We start from the raw sequence: 21,950 nt of genomic DNA on the forward strand, positions 1-21,950 counted from the left end.
TTATAAATACCTTTTTGCTGCACTTTGTAAGAATTTCACTTATACACTGCTTACCTTGTTCTTTGTGATTGTGTTTTTATTAAGGTTAGCAACCCTCTTTTGAGGAGCTGAACAGTGGATAAGTTTATCGAAAAGTGTCAATACTTAGAGACATGCTATAATTACTGTTTGCCTGCATTCCTTGTAGTTCTTACCTCAGTCCAACAACTTCAAAATAAAATTAAAAAAAAAACTTGGATTTGCTGGATGTGCCGCCTTGATGAGAACAGATGTTAAAAAAGAGAATGGACACAAGTTGTCATGATATACATTGCATCTCTTTGGCAATGTCACCTTAGCTTTGACCGAGCTGTCAGGTTTATCTGCCTCACTGAAGGTGAAAAGTGGGGAGGGATAGCTCAGTGGTTTGAGCATTGGCTTGCTAAACCCAGGGTTGTGAGTTCAATCCTTGAGGGGGTCACTTAGGGATATGGGACAAAATCAGTACTTGGTCCTGCTAGTGAAGGCAAGGGGCTGGACTCAATGACCTTTCAGGGTCCCTTCCAGTTCTATGAGATAGGTATAGCTCCATTATATTATTAAAAGATGGTTTGGCTCCATGTGTATATATAAACTGAACATATAAATTGATCCAAACATTTTAGAGTGGACAAAGGTTAACTGTTGGTTTTTAGTCAAAGTATTTTAGAGATGTCACGTGTCTGTTCTATCTACCTTGTAATATCAACAGCTGCACATATTCTTATACACGTGCACTGTATTTGCTAGATTGTTGAAATATCTGATTACAATACCTAATCTATTGTATAAAATAATCTGAGAGATAATGATTGCTTTATTACTCTTTTTGGTACACCTGCTATTCTTTCCCTGTAGAGTGACCAGGTGTCCAGTTTTCAACTGGAAAACCCAGTCAAAAAGGAACCCTGGTGGCTCCAGTCAGCACCACTGACTGGACTGTTAAAAGTCCAGTCAGGGGTGCTGCGGGGCTAAGGCAGGCTAGTCCCTACCTGTCCTGGCACTGCACTGTGCCCCAGAAGCGGCCAGGAGGTCCGGCTCCTTGGCAGGAGGGCCACAAGGCTCCACGCATTTCCCCCCTCACAAGAACCTGCTCTGTACTCTCATTGGCCTGTTCCCTGCCAATGGGAGCTGGGGGGTGATGCCTGCGAGCAAGAGCAGCGCATGGAGGCTCCTGGTCCCCCCATCTAGTAGGCACCGGACCTGCTGGCCACTTCTGGGGCGCAGCATGGTGCCAGGGTGAGCAGGCAGGCAAGAAGCCTGCCTTAGCCTTGCTGAGCTGCTGACCAGAAGTCGCCTGAGGTAAGCCCGAGCCCTAACCCCCTGCCCCGGCCCTGAGCCCCCCCCAAACCTGGAGCCCCCACCTGCACCCTAAACCCCTCATCCCCAGCCCTAGCTCAGAGCCTGTTCCCTGTCCTGCATCCCAGCCCCCTGCCTCAACCCAGAGCCCCATTCTACACCCCAAAGCCCACACCCCCAACCAGTGCCCTCACCCCCCCAACCCCCTGCCCCAGCCTAGAGCCCCTGCTCACACTCTGAACCCCTCATCCCCAGACCCACCTCAGAGCCCGCGCCCAGAGCCCTCACCCCCTCCTGCATCCCAACCCCCTTCCTCAACCCACAGCCCCATCCCACATTCCAAATCCCTCCGCTCCAGCCTGGAGCCCCCTCCTGCACCCCAAACCCCTCATCTCCAGCCCAGAGCCCTTACCCTCTCCCACACCCCAACTCCTTGCCCTAGCCTAGAGCCCCCTCCTGCGCCCTGAACCCCTCATTTCTGGCCCCACCCTGGAGCCCGCCCACAATTAGAGCCCTCATCTCCTCCCACATCCCAACCCCCTGCCCCAGCCCAGTGAAAGTGAGGGTGGGGGAGAGCAAGCCACCAAGGAAGGGGGAATGTAGTGTGCGGGGGTATGGTGTTCGCTCTTGTGTGATTAGAAAGTTGGCAACCCTATTCCCTGAGTGTGGACAATGATGTCATACTATCTAGTAGTGCTTCAGTCTAGGATGCGTGTTTAACTTTATGTACTATGAATTTTCCTGATGGTTTAAATTTCAGTTTTTAAAACCCACTTTTTGCTTTTGGTACTTTGAAGCGTGGCAAGGAAGGTTTGAAATTAGATAGAGATTACTTAAAATAATTTTTGGTGGCATGGCTACTAGCTTTTAATCCTGCAGAGACACATTTGCTTAACTTTACACATGTACTTCCTTTGAAGTCAATGGGACTGTTCATAGGAAAAGTTAAGGATATGTACAAATATTTGCAGGATCAGGGTTTACAAACATAATTTAAATTACATAACTGTAGTACACAGTTTAATTAGATTAAAATAATATTAAGGTATCATGTACATATTGCATTTTTAAGTCAGAAAGCTACAGAAGGAATTAAGTTATTTATTAAACCTCCAAATTCACTTGTAATTTTACCTCCTGAGACCAATTGTATCTGTTCTTTATCTTCTGTGTCTTTGAAAATTGTTGTTTCACTTCTGGTTTAGTTCTGTATCCAAAATCTTCTTTTTTATCCCCAAATATATTTGGGTATTTCATGTCTGCTTTATGTATTTATTATTTAATGACTAATGTTTTCAAGCTGATCAGTTTGCAGTAATGACCTTTGAGTAGAGTCTTTCTCTTGGAGATGATCCTCTTTTTAAAGCCCCAGATTTGTTGCAACTAAAAATTACATGAGCATACTTAATTTAAAAAAACTAATTATTTTATTTTTATAGCAAATTCAAAGTGCCATTGCGGGCACACTGAGTCCCCAAGGGATTATGGTGCCTGCATCAGCATTGCAGCAGGGAAATGTAACTATGGCAACAGTAGCAGGTATGACACAGAAAAGAAAAACTGACATTGTTTTTTGTTTTGCTTTCTTTCACAGTTGTTAAATGTACAAAGACAGGAATATTTTATTATTAATAACTCATATAATAGTAACTTTCCAAATGTTATACAACCAAGTGTCCCAACTGTTCTTTTGAATACTGGTTTCATGTGTTTTGTATAAATTAAGTACAGTATATACCAGGGTTCTCAACCTTTTTCTTTTTGAGTCCCCCCAACATGCTATAAAAACACCTGTTCCAAAACTATTGGTTTTCTGCATATGAATGCCAGGACTGGCATTAAAGGGGTAGCAAGCAGGGTGCTTGCCTGGGGCCCTACGCCACAGGGGGTCCTGTGAAGCTAAGTTGCTCAGGCTTTGGCTTCAGCCCTGGGTGGCATGGCTCAGGACCCCAGGCTTCAGCCCCATGTGGTGGGGCTTTGACTTTGTGCCCCAAACTCCAGTGAGTCTAATGCTGGTCCTGCTTGGAGACCCCCTGAAGCCTGCTCATGACCCTCCAGGAGGCCCCAGACCCCTGGTTGAGAACCACTGGTATATGTATGCAACGAAAAAAAGGACATTGCACAGAAATATATCTAAAGGATTTAGTGGGAAGTGGGGGTGAAGGGTGTGATACATTTCTGTGCAATGTCCTTTTATAAATGAAAACATTATTTGATCTCTTATTGAAAAGAATATATATTTTCTATTGTTTTTCAAAATACTATTAGGCAAAAAATATGTATTATTGAAATGCTATGCTTTAAAGTCTTTCATCGCATTATGTAGATTGGTAACAGGATCTGAAAGTCAGTGAAATCCTGACAACTTCAAACTGCACCATTGTGCTGGGCTGGCATTCAAGATGAAATACACTTGAAATGTCTTATCACTAAGGTCACTATGAACATCTGATGTGGCATGTCTAAATTGGATGGAAATTGAGTCAAACTTGTTATGGTTTTGTATGAATGAAACTTGAATGTTAAAGAGTGCATCTTAATGTGTTGGAGAAGTTGTAATAAAAAATAGTTAATATCAATTATCTAAAAAATGCATTTCTGTTTGTCAGCAATAATAATATTAAAATAATTAAATAGAATGTTATTTGTCCCTCTTTAAATTAGACATGGTACAAGAAAGATGTTTGTCAGTAAAATAACTCCCATCAAGATGTTCACTTAATATTGATCTTAGTGTTGAAATGCATGTTTTTCAAATATTCACTTTCATATACTTTATAATCATAATTTTGTTTTTGTTTTTAAAGGGGGTGCAGTGTATCAGCCAGTCACTGTGGTCACTCCACAAGGTCAAGTAGTGACACAAGCACTGTCACCTGGGACAATTAGGATCCAGAATTCACAGGTTTGTTTCATGGTCTTCGTGGAATAGTTTCTTGGAGTAAAAAACCTATTTTTGTAAAGTAGTAGTAATGTATTCAGTATGATAAAGTGACAGACTGAGCATTACACAAATAAACATTAATTAATGTAGAATTAATTACTTTAATACAGAAAAAAAAATTTAAGCATTGCTGCAAAGATCCCCACATTTGTAATATGGCATAGGATCTCAAAGATTTCCAAAAATCTCCCTTGGCAGGACAAAGCATTATGACATCAACTATCAATTTCTTTCTTCATGGTGATAGCAGAGAAGTATTTGTATAGAAGAAAAATATTTTACTGAGTAAATATTAAGCATTTTTAAACTTTCTAACTGAAGTAGTATTATGGCAGGATGGATGTACACGGTATGTTATGATGCCATACTGCTAGTGTCAGAAGTGTCACTTTGCAAGAAGGCTACCAGCACCAGTAATTTAAAACTTTATTTTTATATATTTCAGAGTTTACACTTGTCAAGAGGTGTTTCTCACTACAGAAATTTTCAGAGTAATGTGTTGAGCTAAATGGGTGACAGCCAAATAATGTGCATTACATCACACTCAAGAAAGAGAGAGGTCAGCCTTCTTTTGCTCAGAAGCCCATTTACAGTTTAGAATAGTACAGTCCAATGAAATCTGGTTATAGGAAAGGAAAATATATGATAACAGATTGACAGTCTCAGATCAGAACATCAAGATAGTGGTCCATGTATCAGAAAGTAGTAAATCAGATCATCCGGGAATAAGAAGACCCTAGAATGGATTAATTTGTTAAACATTTGAACAGGAATATTCATCTGCACAATATGAAGTCCATTAACAATCACTGATTTTCTTTCATGAAAGAGTATATTTAAAATTCACTTATTCTTTGTAACAGCATGTACCTGGCCAAAGTCTGCCCTCAGATATATATACCTTTGAGTTAATAGGAATTGTATCCATGCTCCTGACTTGTAAAATTGCTTGCATAAACTGGATTGTTGGGAGGGAAAATTATTGCTTCTTTGAATGGGAAAAGTGTGGCATCCAATGGGAAATAATACCTCAACTTATTCACAAATATGTCTGTAGCTTCCTTTGACTTCAGTTGGAACTCCAAAGTCCATCTGTGGGTTGACTTTGACCCTGTATTCCACTGTAACCCTTGGGCATGAAATAGAACTTCCTAAATTCCTATTTCCAGTGTTCCATAACTTTCTGAGGGAGTGGGGAAGAAATTTATCTTGTGGGAGTTGAAAAATGCAATGATGGGCCTCTGCAGAGAAGCCGATTGCTGTGAATTTAAAGAAATTGGCTGTGTGTGTTGTCAGTTCTGAATGTGTTTGGGGGCTAGGAGAATTTTTTTTTCATATGATACTTTACACTTAGCTCAAGAACAACCTTTTAAAAATAGATTCACACTCAGCATATACACAATGCTTGGCGATGAACCAGTGTTCTGTCTTGTTTGAAGAAACTTGGTTTAGAAATAATGAAGTTGTAACACAGTTGTTCAAAATGATATAACATATGTGAGCTCTATGCTATTTCCTACTAGGTTTGGATAAACAGTGAAGAGCATCTCTCCAACTGTTCATAGATGCAGATTTTTTCAATGTGGGAACATCTAGATGCATCAGTTGAGAGTGAAAAAAGGAGACAAAAGAGGGAAAGATTGATAACCTATGAAAGATTCATACATCTATGTTAAAAATCATTAAGGTCTAGCTTTTACTTGCTGTTACGGATCTACAGTAGCCTGAACTCTTCCTCGTGTAGGCATTACATTAGGGTCTTCCATTAAATGATCCTACAGTATAGATACAGTACAATACAACATTATTTTTTTTCAGATGTCTTGGGGGTTGTGGGGAGACCTGGCCAGCAGACTTTGAAATCTGTTTCATGTTCTCTATCCCAAGTGCAGACTTTTCAAATCCTGCTGACTTCGGTTTCAGAGGATTCCAGCTGACTGAGAGGACTGTCTCGTTTCAAGTCTGTATGCTGTGCTCCTTTTAATCATGCAGTGGCCTGCCAGGTTTGGGGGACCAAGAACATTTATGGGTGAAGCCAGTCAGCCCTTTCTAAAACAGCTGGTGCCACTTGGTTATGCTCTGTAGCTGAGGAACATGGAGAATATAATACCGCCTCAGAGGCTATAACCCAGAGTTGGTAAAACAAAACACTAAATATGTGCCTCTGAAGCTGTAGAAAAGGTACAGCATAAATATAAATCAAGTGCGTGCAGCATTGGTTACTGACTGAGTAGAGTTAGAATTTGTGTGGAAACTCTAATTCAGAATCTCCTGATTTTTGTGCGTTTAAACTTTAAAACTTAATTTTGCTTTAGTGTAGTTTTTAAAAATGTGTGTGCACATATAGATAGAAGTATGAGGAAAACCTCATTAATTGGTATTTTAAGCATGTAAATTTAAGCAATAGATTCTCCCTATACAGTGGCTTTGCATACAGTTATATACTTTCTAAAGGAGCTACTGAATTTCCACTACAATCGGTTAAACTTCATCATTTATTTTACTCTGTTCTCATGCTGTTTTGAACTTATTGTTGCAATAATTTAAATTCATCAGGCCAAACTCAACTTGAACATGCATGCATGCACTTCCCAAGAAACTGCATACATACGTCAAGGACAGAGTTTAGTCGATTTTTCTCTTAAGAGTGGAGCTGGTGACAGCTGTTCATTTTACAAAGTTAGTTGTCATACATATATTCTTTGTATCTGTTATATAGCTTTCTTTAAGGAGTTGGTGTGTGCACCTCTCACCAGTTCAGCTTTGTAGTTTTCAGAGGCTGGAGGTGGGGATGGGGGAAACGTTAAGTAGTGAGAGCTGTCATTATTGTCTTCTTAGATGATGACGTATTGAGGCACATGCACAGACCTATTGTGCTTTGAGAGTTTTGATGTATTTTTTTAGGCTGGGGAAGTAAGAGTCTTAGAGTTAAAATCACCTCAGTGCAGAAGACCCGCACAAGGTGTCTTATGCTACTTATGCTCCATGCTAAGCCCCTAAGGCCTGATTCTTCACAACCTTGCATCTTGTGTAGTCACACCTGTGTGAAAAACTACCAAATAAGCATAGCATGTTGCACTCTCTGTGCACTACGCATAAATGGCTACATGAATTTGCAAGTCAGTAGAGAATCAGATTCTCAATATGGTGTTTACAGGATAAGGAGGATCTTAGGCCTGGCCCCCTGCACTGGAATGAATTTTATTGTAAGTGAAAATAAATTGGCACTTGGTAGCTGTGATGCGGTGAATACAGCCTCCTGGCAACTACAGCAATTCTTGAAAGAGGTTCTAGAAAATTCTAAAACATCAGAAACCTGATAATATGTAACCCAGAGTATGGATCTCTTTAGGATAATACTGCAAGAGAACTTCCACCACTACCGCTGCAGGTAAATAAAGTACCCTTTTTTGACACAGTTTATAGAGCTAATTTATTTCATTGCTTTCACATGATAAAAACAATTTTTGTGCAATATCTTTATTCATTAAAGTAACTTTATAACTGTCTACATTTTTCTTAAATTATTTGTGCAGCTTCAGTTACAGTTAAACCAAGATCTAAATATCTTGCATCAAGATGATGGCTCGTCAAAAAATAAGAGAGGGGTTCTTCCAAAGCACGCTACTAATGTGATGAGATCTTGGCTCTTTCAGCACATAGGGGTAAGGATTAAACATCATCAGCAGTCATAAGTATTCAGAGAAGACTTCCTGAGGAAGTTAAAACTTTTTGGCCTTACTTTATATGCATTAAGGGCCCAATTCAGCTTCCACTGAAGTCTGTAAGAGTTTTCCATTGACTCTAATCTGAGTTGGATACAGCCCTAATTTTGAATATATTTAACATTTGAACTGCAAGATCTTATTAAATTTCCTAGAAGAAGTTGTTCTTTATTTCAGTCATGCCCAGGATTTAGTGCCAGGTACTCCTCCAATGCATGGTTTACTTAGGAGCAATCACGCATAAATTATATGTGATGGGGAATTGAATTTTCACCAAACCTTCCAACAACTGCTTTGTGCCAACGGCTCTGTGTTATTCTACAGTGTCTTCCCTGTGCACATATACTTGCTCTGGAAGGGGAAGATAGGTCTCTATTAGTAATAAATACTCCATTAATTTATAGTGCTCTATCTTCTGTTTTAGCTAACCAATGTTACAACTGATAAATTATGCCTGACAATCACACATGCATTTCTTATGTTACATACAGTTTCCTTGCCCTGTTTAATTTGGGGGGGGGGGGGAGGGAGGGAAGTTGTTGTTTAACCGCATAAGGCTCATCAGCACTCTCATGTGACATGGCCGTCAGACAGTGTAACTAATCAAATCTTACCACATGCTGTGCTGGTGAAGGATCACACTGTCTAACAAGGGGTCTGGCAGCTGTGAGAAGCATTTTTTTTTTCTGAATTTGACATTGGCAATTAAATGATGGCATATACACTTTATAAAGATAAAATCAGTTTTTGTTTAGTAAAGTTTTGCTTGTTAAGTGACTGTATCAGTAAAAATTTGTTTTAAAAATTTTGTTAATGAAACAGGTGTGTTTTTTTTTATTCTAGCAATTTTTAATCAATAGTAATGAAGAAAGTTTCATTTTCTTTTAAAGAAAGCAAAAAGTTTACATACCTTTTTTTTTGTCCTTAGCATCCATATCCAACAGAAGATGAGAAAAAGCAGATTGCAGCCCAGACAAATCTGACACTACTGCAGGTTAACAATTGGTAAGATCCAAAACTTTGGCGTAATGTCCATAATTGGAGTGTGGGTATGGAGGTACACTCTGTGTATGTGAGTGCCATCCACATGTGTACAATACATAGAAATAAAATTCAGAGTCTCACTTAAACTAAAAGATCATGAACATCTAGAGTCAAATCTATAGTTCTACACTAAACTTGCCTGGAAACAATGGATAGTCTTTCATATAATAGTACTCCTGCAAACTTAAAGCACCTAAAGACCTCAAAACACTCTACAGGCACTAAGGAGTTTCACCTCATAACATCCCGAGAGATATGGAAGTAGTAATATGCTTATTTTGCTGATAAAGGAATTGAGGCTAGACAGCTTTAATGACCCGTCCAACAACCCAGGACTCTTTGTCATATCTGGCATAGAGCTCTGGTCTCATTCACAGTCCTATGCTTTGTCATGAGAAAATCCTTCCTTACCTAACTACAGTGAAATTAATTACTGATGACTTGTCAGGCTTTTGAATTTATGTTCAGGAGCAGAAAGAGAGGGAAAGATGGTTCCTGTGCAGGAAACGGAGGGGCCTGAAGTAAATGGGAGGAGAGCAGGTAGTTACAGGGAATTGGGAAGAAGGTGGAGAATCTGTTTGGTAGAGACTGTTGACAAGAGAGTGGATTGACTGGAGCAAGAGCCAGGCATGAGAGATTTAGTGGGATCATCAAAGGATGTCAGGCAAGAGCTAAGGACAAACCAGAGATAAACAGGAAAGAGCCAGGTAAGCAGGGAACCTGAGCAAATGACCTAAGTAGGAGCCATGTCTGGGAGGACCCTAATTAGAGGAACGTCCATTACCTGGGCCGTGCTGCAACGATTCACAGCTTATATTGAGTGGGTGGACCTTGGAATGCACCTGGCTAGAAGAAGAACTGTACCAGTTGGTAGTAGAGGAGGGAGGAAGAAGAGCCTGCCAACCAGGGAGAAGTAGAGAGCTGCTTCCTTAGTTAAATTTGCAATATCAAAGGACTTCAGTGCTCCAGGAGCAGGTGGTGTGGTTCAGTAGTTCTCGTGCATCCCTAACATGGAGCGTGAAACCAAGCTGCTAAGAAATAGCATTTTTCATTTTAAATATTAATTTCTATTTAATTTTTATTTTTTGCATAAAACATTGGTTGAGACAGTCTCTGTGTGTACGTGCATGCGCATGCATTCACCATTTTTTGGTCATTAGCTGTGAGGGTTTTTTGTTGGTCATGTTTAGGTTTATCAATGCTAGAAGACGAATTCTTCAGCCGATGCTGGATTCCAGCTGTTCTGAAACTCCAAAAACAAAGAAAAAAACAGCTCAAAACAGACCAGTTCAGAGGTTCTGGCCTGATTCCATTGCATCAGGAGTTGCTCAGCAGCAATCTAATGAACTTACAATATCAGATGGTAAGAAAAATTGGCTGGAACATGTATAGTAAAATGAATTCCTTATTTAAATGTCTTTATTGTGTAGAAATAAAGTGGCTTTTGTTGTTATGTTTTGGGGCATTTCCTGATGAAGCTAAACCACTGTGTTGATAGTCTGGAAAAAATTGACAGAAATTTCTCTCTCAGAATTTTAGCTAAATACTTGGATTTTGGGTATATAATATAATATAATATAATTAGAAAAAATGTGTTTCAAGAATGTTGTTTAGGTTTCTCAAGGCAAACACTCGGAAGTTAGGAAATGGCAGAATTAAAGTTGTCCATGCAACCTTAATTCTTCGCTCTGGTGCATATATATTATGATATAGTTTTTAGTTACATGATCATGTATTATTTTTCCCAGAGTGGAAGAGCCAAACTTGTTACATGGGGCCTCCTGACTCTCCACGCTGTTCTCATTCCTGCAGACCACCCTGCCTTACTGCCCAAGGTACTACAGCTCCCATTGAATTGTCTTGTAGTGTTGTGTGCTCAGTGCTGCAAATCAGGCCCCAAGAGTCTCTCATTGGGCACTGAGAAATGAGGACTATATCACTGAACTTTTGGTTTAAATGACTTGGCTAGCATCACATAGGAACTTTGTGGCAGAGGCAGGAATAGACCCAGTTGTCCCTCCTGGGTGGCATCCAACTGCCTTAACCACAGGACCAGCCTTTCCCTTCCTGCAGTCCCCTGCCTCAGGTCCCTACTCACCTTGCAGTGTCTGCATCAAGGGCCTGATCTGACTCCCACGGAAGTCAATAGGAAAGCTGCCAGTAACTGTTGACAGGGTGGGTGAGGTAATATCTTTTACTGGACTCACTAATATCCTGGGAGCAACACGGCTACAACAATGCTGCGATTAATTGGTGACATCAATGGGAGTTAAATAAGGCAGCAGTTTCATCCGTTTAAGTAACCCTGATTCATTCCCTGAGCACCTTCCAGCCTGTACACTGAATGAGGTAGGGGTACAGTGGGAAATATTAGTTTGTGGTCATGTAATTAAAGACTGTATCATGCATGCACACAGAGGGACCAAACAGAGTCTTGCAATCTCAATTCTGACATTTCCTAACTTTTTTGAGTGCTTGACTTTGCAACCTAAATAACATAGTTAGTTGTTATATGTAATTTCCAAGGTATCCTATTAAAAACATTTTTTTTCTTGTGTAATGTTAAATCTAAATTCTGATTTGATCATTGTTTTCAGTTTACTAATTGTATACATGTTTTCACCTCTCCAGGAGCTGTTGTAACAATTACAGCTCCAGTCAACATGAATGTAGACAGTCTCCAGTCTCTGTCATCTGATGGTGCTACTTTGGCTGTTCAGCAAGTTATGATGGCAGGACAAAGTGAGGATGAATCTGTGGATAGTGGTGAAGATGATGGAGCAGACCTCTCAACAACAAACATCAGCGGGCTTGTTTTGGATAACAGTGATTCTCTGCAGTAGGAAGCAAGAGAATGTGACAAAATATGTAGGAAAATGAATGGACTGACTGTTTTTATAGTTTGCACAGCAAACATTTTACACAAGTTTTATTTCTAATATGTTTTATATGTAGATATAGAAGGGTGCACTTTTTTGTATTTCATAGTAAGCTTAAAGAGTGTCTTTGCAGGTGCAGCAACTTCTTTCAAATGTGTTTTTGAATTTGAAGAGGGGTTGGGTTTGTTTGGTTTTTTTTAATTACAAAAAATTGCGTCTAGTAATATAATGACCACATAAATGCCCCTTTTGTTTTCTCATTAAATTGAAAGTGCTGCAATTTGTAAAGAATTATGCAGTTTCAATTAGACCTGTTGTTTAACACAGCTCTTGGTTGACTAACGATATAAATTCAAAGCATATGGCACTTGATCATTAAGTTAGACACACATTTGAAAGATGCGTCTGCACCTTAAAAACTGCCAGTCTGAAGTGGGCAACAACACACACCCACAAAGAAAATGGAGATGTGTGATTCAGTAGCGAATGTATGACAGTTTAAATAAGTTTAATTTCTCTCATAGTCAGTGAGCTTGTTTATCATTTGCTATAAAAACTCCTATTTTTACCTTGGTGGGATTATTGGATAAAAAAAATATTTTTATAAATTCAGTAGGAATTGGAATGACAACTGTATTGAGCATGAGAGAAAAATTTCCAGAAGGGGAAAATAAATGTTTAGTATTCCTATTTGGAAGGTTCTGAAAATTTGACCAAATTTAATAAACATGCCTAATGCTAGTGTTCCATGGTTCTCTGCTATCCCATAGTGGTATAGTATATTTGATAATAGCATAAGAAGGGGCCACAGTTTGATGGGATTTTGATATTGTCAAACTTTGATTTATATATGTGTAAACTAATGCTCAAATTACATTTAACTCTGTATCTAAACTTGTATCTGAAGATATTTGCTAAATAAGTATTCAGGTAAGTAAGTACAATTATCCACAAAATTTCTAGTAATCAACAGAGAAACTTAATAGTTCATGTTTTTTCAGTCTGATTTTTAAAAATGAAAAACTGACTGGCCAGTTTTTCCACCCCAGTTATATTATTGAATTTGAAATTTTTTTCCACATACAAAAAATATAATTTATGGATTATATAAAGAATCTTTTCAAATACATACATCACTACCAGAATTTACAACAGGCTTGTAAAAAAAAAATCCTTGTGTGTCTTTTAACAAACTCAGAACTAGTGATGAAAATAGATTTTTTGTGATAATGGTTCATTTCAGTTTATCCACAGATCTTGAGTTGTGTATTGTTATTTCTGAACACCTGTTACTGACACTTCATGCTGAAAAAGTTGGTCTTTCCCCATTGTTAAGTGCAAGTAACAGTAGACTCAAGAAGTCTTGTAGCAGGACAGTGTGAAGAAAAGAAGGATGCGACCTTCAAATCTGAAGCACCGATTGAGCAAAGCACTTAGTTATGTGCTTAACTGTAAGCACTTACTTAAAGCCATTCCTGTTCCACAAAATATCCAAGCATGTGCTTAGGGTACGTCTACACTACGGGATTATTCCGATTTTACATAAACCGGTTTTATAAAACAGATTGTATAAAGTCAAGTGCACGCGGCGACACTAAGCACACTAATTCGATGGTGTGCGTCCATGGTCCGAGGCTAGTGTTGATTTCTGGAGCATTGCGCTGTGGGTAGCTATCCCGTAGCTATCCCATAGTTCCCGCAGTCTCCCCTGCCCCTTGGAATTCTGGGTTGAGAGTCCAGTGCCTGATGGGACAAAAATCATTGTCGTGGGTGGTTCTGGGTACAGCCTCACCCCTCTCTTCATGAAAGCAGCAAACAATCATTTCGCGTCTTTTTTCCTGGGTGAACTGTGCAAACGCCATAGCACAGCAAGCATGGACCCTGCTCAGATCAATACCGCAATAGTGGACGTTGTAAACACCTCGCGCATTCTCGTGCAGTCTGTGCTGAACCGGGACCTGCAAAGCCAGGCGAGGAGGAGGCGGCGGCTATGGCAGCGCGACGACGAGAGTGATGAGGACATGGACACAGTTATCTCAAACCGTGGGCCCCTGCTCTTTGGAGATCCTGCTGGTAATGCGGCAGGTTTTAGCCACTGAATGCCGATTTTGGGCCCGGGAAACAAGCACAGACTGGTGGGACCACATAGTTCTGCAGGTGTGGGTCGATTCCCAGTGGCTGCGAAACTTTCGCATGCGTAAGGGCACTTTCATGGAACTTTGTGACTTGCTTTCCCCTGCCCTGAAACGCCATAATACCAAGATGAGAGCAGCCCTCACGGTGGAGAAGCGAGTGGCAATAGCCCTCCGGAAGCTTGCAACGCCAGACAGCTACCAGTCAGTCGGGAATCAATTTGAAGTGGGGAAAATCTACTGTGGGGGCTGCTGTGATGCAAGTAGCCAAAGCAATCATTAAGCTGCTGCTACGAAAGGTTGTGACTCTGGGAAATGTGCAGGTCATAGTGGATGGCTTTGCTGCAATGGGATTCCCTAACTGTGGTGGGGCAATAGATGGAACCCATATCCCTATCTTGGCACCGGAGCACCAGGGCACCCAAAACGTAAACCGCAAGGGGTACTTTTCAGTGGTGCTGCAAGCACTTGTGGATCACAAGGGACGTTTCACCAACATCCACGTGGGATGGCCAGGAAGGGTTCATGACGCTCGTGTCTTCAGAAGCACTGCTCTGTTTAAACTGCTGCAGCAAGGGAATTACTTCCCAGACCAGAAAATAACAGTTGGGGATGTTGAAACGCCTATAGTTATCCTGGGGAACCCAGCCTACCCCTTGATGCCATGGCTCATGAAGTCATACACAGGCAGCCTGGACAGTGGTCAGGAGCTGTTCAACTACAGGCTGAGCAAGTGCAGGATGGTGGTAGAATGTGCATTTGGCTGTTTAAAGGCGCGCTGGCGCACATTACTGACTCACTCAGACCTCAGCCAAACCAATGTCCCCTTTGTTATGGCTGCTTGCTGTGTGCTCCACAATCTCTGTGAGAGTAAGGGGGAGACCTTTATGGCAGGATGGGAGGCTGAGGCATATCACCTGGCCAGTGATTATACGCAGCCAGACACCAGGGCGATTAGAAGAGCACACCAGGAAGCGGTGCACATCAGAGAAGCTTTGAAAACGAGTTTCATCACGGGCCAGGGTACAGTGTGACTGCTGTGTTTGTTTCCCCTTCATGAACCACCCCCTTTATTGACTCCTTCCCTGTAAGCAACCCACCCTCCCCCTTCGATTACAGCTTGCTTAAGGAAATAAAGTCACTATAGTTTAAAAATCATGTATTCATTATTAAAAAGTAATTATAAAAAGAGGGAGAGAACTGACAAGGTATCCCAGGTGTGGTTTGGGAGGAGGATAGGAGGGAAGAAAAAGGCCATTAAACACATTTCAGTGTAATGACAGCCTTTTGGTTGGATTGTCCACAGGGGTGGAGTGTGCGGGTGCATGAAGCCTTCCCCCACGCGTTCTTACACGTCTGGGTGAGGAAGATATGGAACGTGGTGAGGGTGGTTACACAGGGGCTGCAGCGGCACTCTGTGACCCCACTGCTCTTCCTGAAGATCCACCAGATGTCGGAGGATATCAGTTTGATCATGCAGCAGCACCAGCATTGCATCCCGCCACCGCTGATCTTCTTGCCTACACCTCTGATCTTCCTGCCGCCACCTCTCATCTCGAGCGTCCCTCCTATCCTCACGTTGGTCCCTCCTGTCCTCACGTTCACTGGCATCTTTCCTGTAATTTGATACCACGGCCTTCCACTCATTCAGATGAGCTCTTTCATTGCGGGTTACTTCAATCATTTCCGAGAACATTTCGTCTCGCGTCTTCTTTTTCCTCCGCCTTATCTGAGATAGCCTTCGAGATGGAGTAGGGAGGCTTGAAAAATGTGCAGCTGCATGAGGGAGGGGAAAAAAGGGAGAGAAGTATTTAGAAAGATACATTTTACAGAACAATGGTTATACTCTTTCACAGTGAACAACACTATTCACCTTACATAGCACATTTGATTTCACTACAAGGTCACATTTTGCATCTTAATATTGAGTGCCTGCGACTCCGGTGTTACAGATCTCACAGACGCAGGTCCGGGCATCAGAATTCAGCTTGCATGCGGCCATGGTAAACCATTGTCTTTCGGCTTCTCCAGCCTTCATATACACAGTGCCCTCTGATGCTTCTTTCCTGTTAACATGCAGCAGCAGAAGTCAACTCCCCGCCCATCCAATTCTCTAGGATGATTGCTTTACCCCTCCCCCCACCGCATGGCTGGTATCATGGAAGATCACTGCTTATCACCCCCCTTTCTTCCCCCCACTGCGTGGCTGGTAGCTGGGAAGATTCCTGCTAGCCGAACACAAAAAAGCTCAGCGCTGTCCTTCCTCCCCTCCTCCCACTTGGCTACGTGCAAGGAAGGATTTCTTTTAAGCAACAGCCCAGTAGGAAAATGGCCATCTCTGTCCCCTTACTTAAATTCCTGAATTTCAACCAGGTTACCATAAACGATATCACTCTGCTGAGGATAACACAGCGAGATAAAGAACGGATGTTTCTTGAATGCCAGCAATCACTGGGACCATACGCAGCTAGGCTTTGTCATGCAGTGATACCCGATTACTTGCTACATGCATGGCATGGTAAAATGTCCTACCATGGTGGACAGAACAAGGCTGCCTTGCCCAGAAACCTTCTGCAAAGGCTTTTGGAGTACCTCCAGGAGCGCTTCATGGAGATGTCCCTGGAGGATTTCCGCTCCATCCCCAGACATGTTAACAAACTTGTCCAGTAACTTTACTGGCCGCGAATGCATCCCAAGTCCTGAGGGCAAATGAATCATTAAAAAACTCTTGCTTTAAAACCATGTTTTCTGTTTACAAAGGTACACTCACCAGAGGTCGCTTCCATGGCTTCACTGTCTGGGCTAGTGGCTTGGGAGGGCTGGGAGGGTAATTCCGTCTGGGTGAGAAGAAGCTCCTGGCTGTTGGGGCTAACGGAGTGCTGTGTGCTCGCTGCAAGGTCGTCCTCCTCTTCCTCCTCCTCCTCCTCATCTTCCCCCTCCGCAGAATCCTCAGCCATGGTTGAGATTACAACCCCCACCTCGGAATCCACAGACAGGGGTGGGATAGTGGTGGCGCAGCCCCCTAAAATTGCATGCAGCTCAGCGTAGAAGCGGCATGTTTTCAGTCCTGACCGGGAACTTCTGTTTGCTGCTTTGGTTTTCTGGTAGGCTTATCTGAGCTCCTTAACTTTCACTCTGCACTGCACTGAGTCCCTGGTGTGGCCTTTTTCCATCATAGCCTTGGAAATTTTTTCAAATATTTTTTCATTTCGTCTTTTGGAACGGAGTTCTGTTAGCACTGAATCCTCTCCCCATATAGTGATCAGATCCAGTACCTCCCGTGCGGTCCATGCTGGAGCTCTTTTTCTATTCTCAGGAGACTGCATTGCTACCTGTGCTGATGAGCTGTGTGTGGTCACCTGTGCTGATCAGAGCTCCACGCTGGCCAAACAGGAAATGCAATTCAAAAGTTTCCAGGCTTTTCCTATATACCTGGCCAGTGTATCAGAGTTCAGATTGCTGTCCAGAGCTGTCACTGTGGTGCACTGTGGGATACCGCCCAGAGGCCAATACCGTTGATTTGCGGCCACACTAACCCTAATCCGATACGGTAATATCGATTTTAGCGCTACTCCTTTTGTCGGGGAGGAGTACAGAAACCGATGTAAAGAGCCCTTTATATCGATATAAAGGGCCTCATAGTGTGGACGGGTGCGGCGTTAAATCGGTTTAACACTGCTAAAATCAGTTTAAACGCGTAGTATAGACCAGGCCTTTTTAGATCCCGTTGACTTCAGTGGGGTTAAACCATGGACTTGAAATTAAACACATGCTTAGGTGCTTTGTTGAACTGGGGCTTTAAAGTCTGCTTTACTGAGCAATTTATAGGCAGCATGAAAAGAGACCTTGACAGGAGATGCTAAAAAATTGTTTTGTGTACACAGAAGGCAAATTTATTTTTCAGAGGTTACCGTTTTTAAAAAAACCTTGTTTTACTGGCACTGGGCTACACTCACCACTAGCATGAGCAGCTGACTTCGCTCCTGTAGCACCTACTTATGCCTGTGATGAATTGGGCCTGTTGACTCAACTGCAGTAATGAGGTATTATTATGGTTAGAATTATTAAAGTTTTTAAAGTATTTGTTTTAATCTATTTTCTCTGTTTTTGCCTCTAATACCCTTTCCATATGTACTGAGCAATTTAAAGAAAATACTAAGATGTATAATGAAAGATTTAATTATGAAAACTGGTATAATGTAATTGATTTAAGGCATACTGACAAGTCCAATTTGACCCAAAAATTAAAAGGGCACAGTCAACTTTAAAAATCAAACTCCTGTATGAAAACATTTTGCCTACTATTGTTACAAGCAATACCTAAGATGAATATAACTGACAGAGATTGGAAGCAAAAATATTTTTCTCTATCTTTTCACTTTGTTTACCGTTTGCTTCTGCCAGCACTTTATTTTCAGTGTTTCCATGGTAGAGCCATTTTTTCCTATTGTACTGTGTATGTTTTTCATACGACAGAAGGTGAGAGGAAAAATATTTTTAGGGCTAGATTCAGCAAACTTTGTTCATGTTTAGTAGCAGTTGAAGCCACAGAGCTGTAAATACTTACATACATGAGTAGAATAATGTATTGACAATACGAGCAAAGCTGGCAGAACTGAGTCCTCAGAAAATAGGAAAATGTGATTTTTTGGCAGGGGGACTTCGGTGCGTGTAGTACCTGAAACTTTTAACTCAGTTGAAAATAAGTAGATTTCAAGCTGACAATGTCCCTTTTGATTTTATGAAAGCAAGCCAATTAAAAGTGTTTCCTTGGATTTTTTCCTTAGTTCTAGCGGAAATTTATATATTTATATTCAGTAGAATAAGAAAGTGTTCTTGCTGGTGGTTGCAGCATTTATCCAGTGCATAAGTACCTGGAATGTGAAATTGACTGGAAAGTTACTAGTGACAAAAGAAAATGGAGTCATCCATTTTTAATGTCAGTCTCAAGAAAAATGCAAAAAGTAAACAGTATAGTGAAAAGTAAACAATATTTATAAAATTACTTCGGTTTTAATAATCAAAGGTACTATTTAACAAACTATGGGGCACAAATTTTTTCAGGGACTGACATCTAATAACTAAAACTGCAATATTTAAAAAGAAATCATGGAAACTATGGAAAATTAAAACAGATGCAATTGATTATAATTAAGTTAATTTAAGTTACTAGTGATTCAATTTTTGATACCAAACCTGCTTGGGAGCAATTAATGAATAATTATTCAGTCTATGCAAGATTAAATCACCCCTCCAGCCATAACTGTGGGATTTATAGGTACACTATTGTTGTATTTTTGGTCTTCTTTTATTTTTGATGATCATTGAGACAAAACATTCACCAAAAATTCAGCTGGGTTTAAAGTTGACTAGGCAAAATATAATTCAGAAAGCATGTTGGAAATATAAGTAACCTTCATTCCCTTGTGAAAATCTAAGATGTTAACACTAGTGAAACATATTTCTATTTCTAAAGTTTCCGCCTCTGCCATAGTAAATATAATGCATTCAGATTGTAATCATCTCCCCCCAAAAGTAAAGCTAGCCAAGAAAAATCAATGAGAATGCAAGTTTAGCTGTAGTATTCAAATGAACAAAGTAAAACCTAAACAGGTATTACTTCTGAATTGTTAAATGTATTGCTGAAGAGTACTCCTGGAAACATTTAGGACGACTGAACTTTGTTGTTGTTTCATTGTAGATTGAATAGCTAGGTTGGCTTTGCCAAACCAATTTGATTTTCTAGGCTTGCTAAAGTCTTTCAAGTATTTTATTTTTCACATTATAAAATAATTTTACTTAATTATCCAACATGAAATCGAATGAAAGATGGCACAAGTATGCTGTTAAAAGATCACCCTAACCATGTCATTTGGCTACCTGTGCAACATGGAAATATAAATGTTGTTCTGCTCTGTAGTTCTGCAGGATCTACTGAATAATCACATCTTTTTTTTTTTTGACTGTGTAAGAGAGCACTCCTTTTTACAAACGTACTAACCTTGTAGTCTACTGTCAAAATATTTACCTAATGTTATTAGATACCCATGTTTTCAGATAGTGACAGAAATAACCCTCAATCTTCCACTGTTTTAGCAACATTTGTTCTATAAAACTGACAATCTTTAAAATGTGAACACTGTAAATTTAGCTTTTCTTGGACAGTTGTCTTTAAAGGGATATTGTGAAGCAACTGATCTATCAAAGCAAAGAAAAATTAAAAATCAGAACATGCTTCATGGATGATGGATTTTTACATGAACAATCTCTGTAAATGGAAAAAGCATGCCTTGTCTTTAAACTTGAAGCATTCACATTGCTTTAATTATATTAGCATTATTTAGTTCAACATCAGTCATATTTTCAGGAATCTGTAACGTAGCTGGAAGATATCATATCAGTCTAGTTACCCAAGATTTTTGTCTGGGATAGTTTTTTGGCCTGTTTTGTTTTATTTACCCAAATGCAGAAAAAATGGTTTACTAGTTCTTAATGTTTTGGGTGGGAGAGGGGGACTGTGATTTTGCAGTGTAAAAGCCTTTTTGAGGAATGAAAGACTTAGCAGGTAGTTAGTCTATGATATGTGTTCTTTGTTTTTGTGGCTCTGAAATTGTTAATTAAAATGGCATGGACATTGAACTTCCAAAAAGTGGCTTCCAGGCATGTACAGAACCTGCTTTTTTCAAAACATTTTCAGAAGGATTTTTCCTGTGCAATGCAGTACAAGTCCTATGTGCCAATTTGTCTTTTCAAAGGCAGATAGACTGTAATGGATTTCTAGAACTATCATGCTCTATTAGATCAAGAAATCCTCACTTTAAAAAGCAGATAAGCTTTTTATGTGATTACAGTTGCATTTTCTCCAAAGTCATTACTTGGCCGGATATGTAATTATAAGTTCATAAAAATATTTTCAAGGACAACAAAGATTTTATGATTATTCTGCAACTCTGGTATGTGTCCATGAGAGAGAGAGATTGTGTTGGTTACACTTCATACTAGGAATACATTTATAAATGGTTAATAAAGGGTTAATGATTATAATAGACGTTATAGACATAAATAGTATGTTATAGTAGTTGGTCTTAGACACATCAGTATTTTATTATGTCTTTAATGTGACATTGAAACCACAGATTTAAAGCTGTCCTGACAATAATTAAACTTATAATAACCACCTAGCAGCACAGCATAATTACAAATCAATTAACTCCACCAGCCTTCCCTAATAAAGGGCAGGTAACAGTGTACATCAGATAAAGACTACAAATTAAAAAAAAAAATCTGGAAAAAAATCTTTCAACCACAGATCATGGACATACATCCTCATCCTCCCCTCAAAAAACTTACAAATGGCCCTACTAGAAGGTGATAGAAATGACTCTAAGCAATCTATTTCTTTCTTGATACCAAAACAATTGATTAACCACTTATTAAGTATATAATAAGCCTTTATTAACCCTTTTGTAAACAGTTTTTATAAATGCACCTTTTAATATAAAGTTAGATTTTTACAAAAAAAATGACGCTTAATAAAAGGAAACATGCAAACTAAAAGGTTAAAATAACCCTCTCACTTGAACTGACACAAGTCATAAAATCAGAGTTCTGCCAAATGCCTGGTCCATCCCCCATTTAATAATGCCAAGAATATTGCGGGACAATGCAAGTGCTCAGTACTGCATTCCTGGCATACTCAAAATCCTACTGAAGTCAGTGGGAGTTTTAAGTGTGCAAGGCATTCAGGATCCGGCCTGTTGGCTGTTAAATTGCCTACTGTTGGGAAACCCCTGCAAAATCTAGAGCTGGGACAATAGGCCAGATCCCAACTTTACTTCTTAAAAGATTAATAATGCAAATGAAGCATGATCCAAAGCCTATTGAACTCACTGAAAAATCTCCCATTGAA

The 21,950-nt window shown here is 40.2% G+C and overlaps 2 protein-coding genes across 13 annotated transcripts in view; one reads left to right on the forward strand and one right to left on the reverse strand.

Moving 5' to 3' along the window:
- Positions 1 to 13,146, forward strand: part of PKNOX1 (PBX/knotted 1 homeobox 1) — a 284,239-nt gene extending 271,093 nt beyond the window's left edge. For 8 of the 12 annotated variants that reach the window (XM_050936623.1, XM_050936624.1, XM_050936625.1 and 5 more), the window contains 8 exons: positions 2,757 to 2,856; positions 4,125 to 4,222; positions 7,614 to 7,652; positions 7,798 to 7,926; positions 8,915 to 8,991; positions 10,221 to 10,393; positions 10,779 to 10,865; positions 11,662 to 13,146. In XM_050936623.1, the coding sequence (XP_050792580.1) occupies positions 2,757 to 2,856; positions 4,125 to 4,222; positions 7,614 to 7,652; positions 7,798 to 7,926; positions 8,915 to 8,991; positions 10,221 to 10,393; positions 10,779 to 10,865; positions 11,662 to 11,873 (915 nt within the window). In that variant the 3' untranslated portion in view covers positions 11,874 to 13,146. The remainder of the gene's footprint in view (positions 1 to 2,756; positions 2,857 to 4,124; positions 4,223 to 7,613; positions 7,653 to 7,797; positions 7,927 to 8,914; positions 8,992 to 10,220; positions 10,394 to 10,778; positions 10,866 to 11,661) is intronic. The other 4 variants (XM_050936632.1, XM_050936633.1, XM_050936630.1 and 1 more) reach the window with 3 other exon arrangements.
- Positions 13,147 to 14,968: 1,822 nt separating this feature from the next.
- LOC127043039 (uncharacterized) lies at positions 14,969 to 17,615 on the reverse strand. Its single transcript, XM_050936732.1, has 2 exons — positions 16,812 to 17,615; positions 14,969 to 15,817 (listed from the first exon to the last, which is right to left on the reverse strand). The coding sequence occupies exons 1-2, from the start codon at positions 16,996 to 16,998 to the stop codon at positions 15,390 to 15,392; spliced, it is 615 nt and encodes a 204-aa protein (XP_050792689.1). The 5' UTR covers positions 16,999 to 17,615; the 3' UTR covers positions 14,969 to 15,389.
- Positions 17,616 to 21,950: the final 4,335 nt, after the last annotated feature.

Source organism: Gopherus flavomarginatus, chromosome 1, assembly GCF_025201925.1.
Source record: "Gopherus flavomarginatus isolate rGopFla2 chromosome 1, rGopFla2.mat.asm, whole genome shotgun sequence".
In the NCBI taxonomy this organism is placed as follows: domain Eukaryota; kingdom Metazoa; phylum Chordata; order Testudines; family Testudinidae; genus Gopherus; species Gopherus flavomarginatus.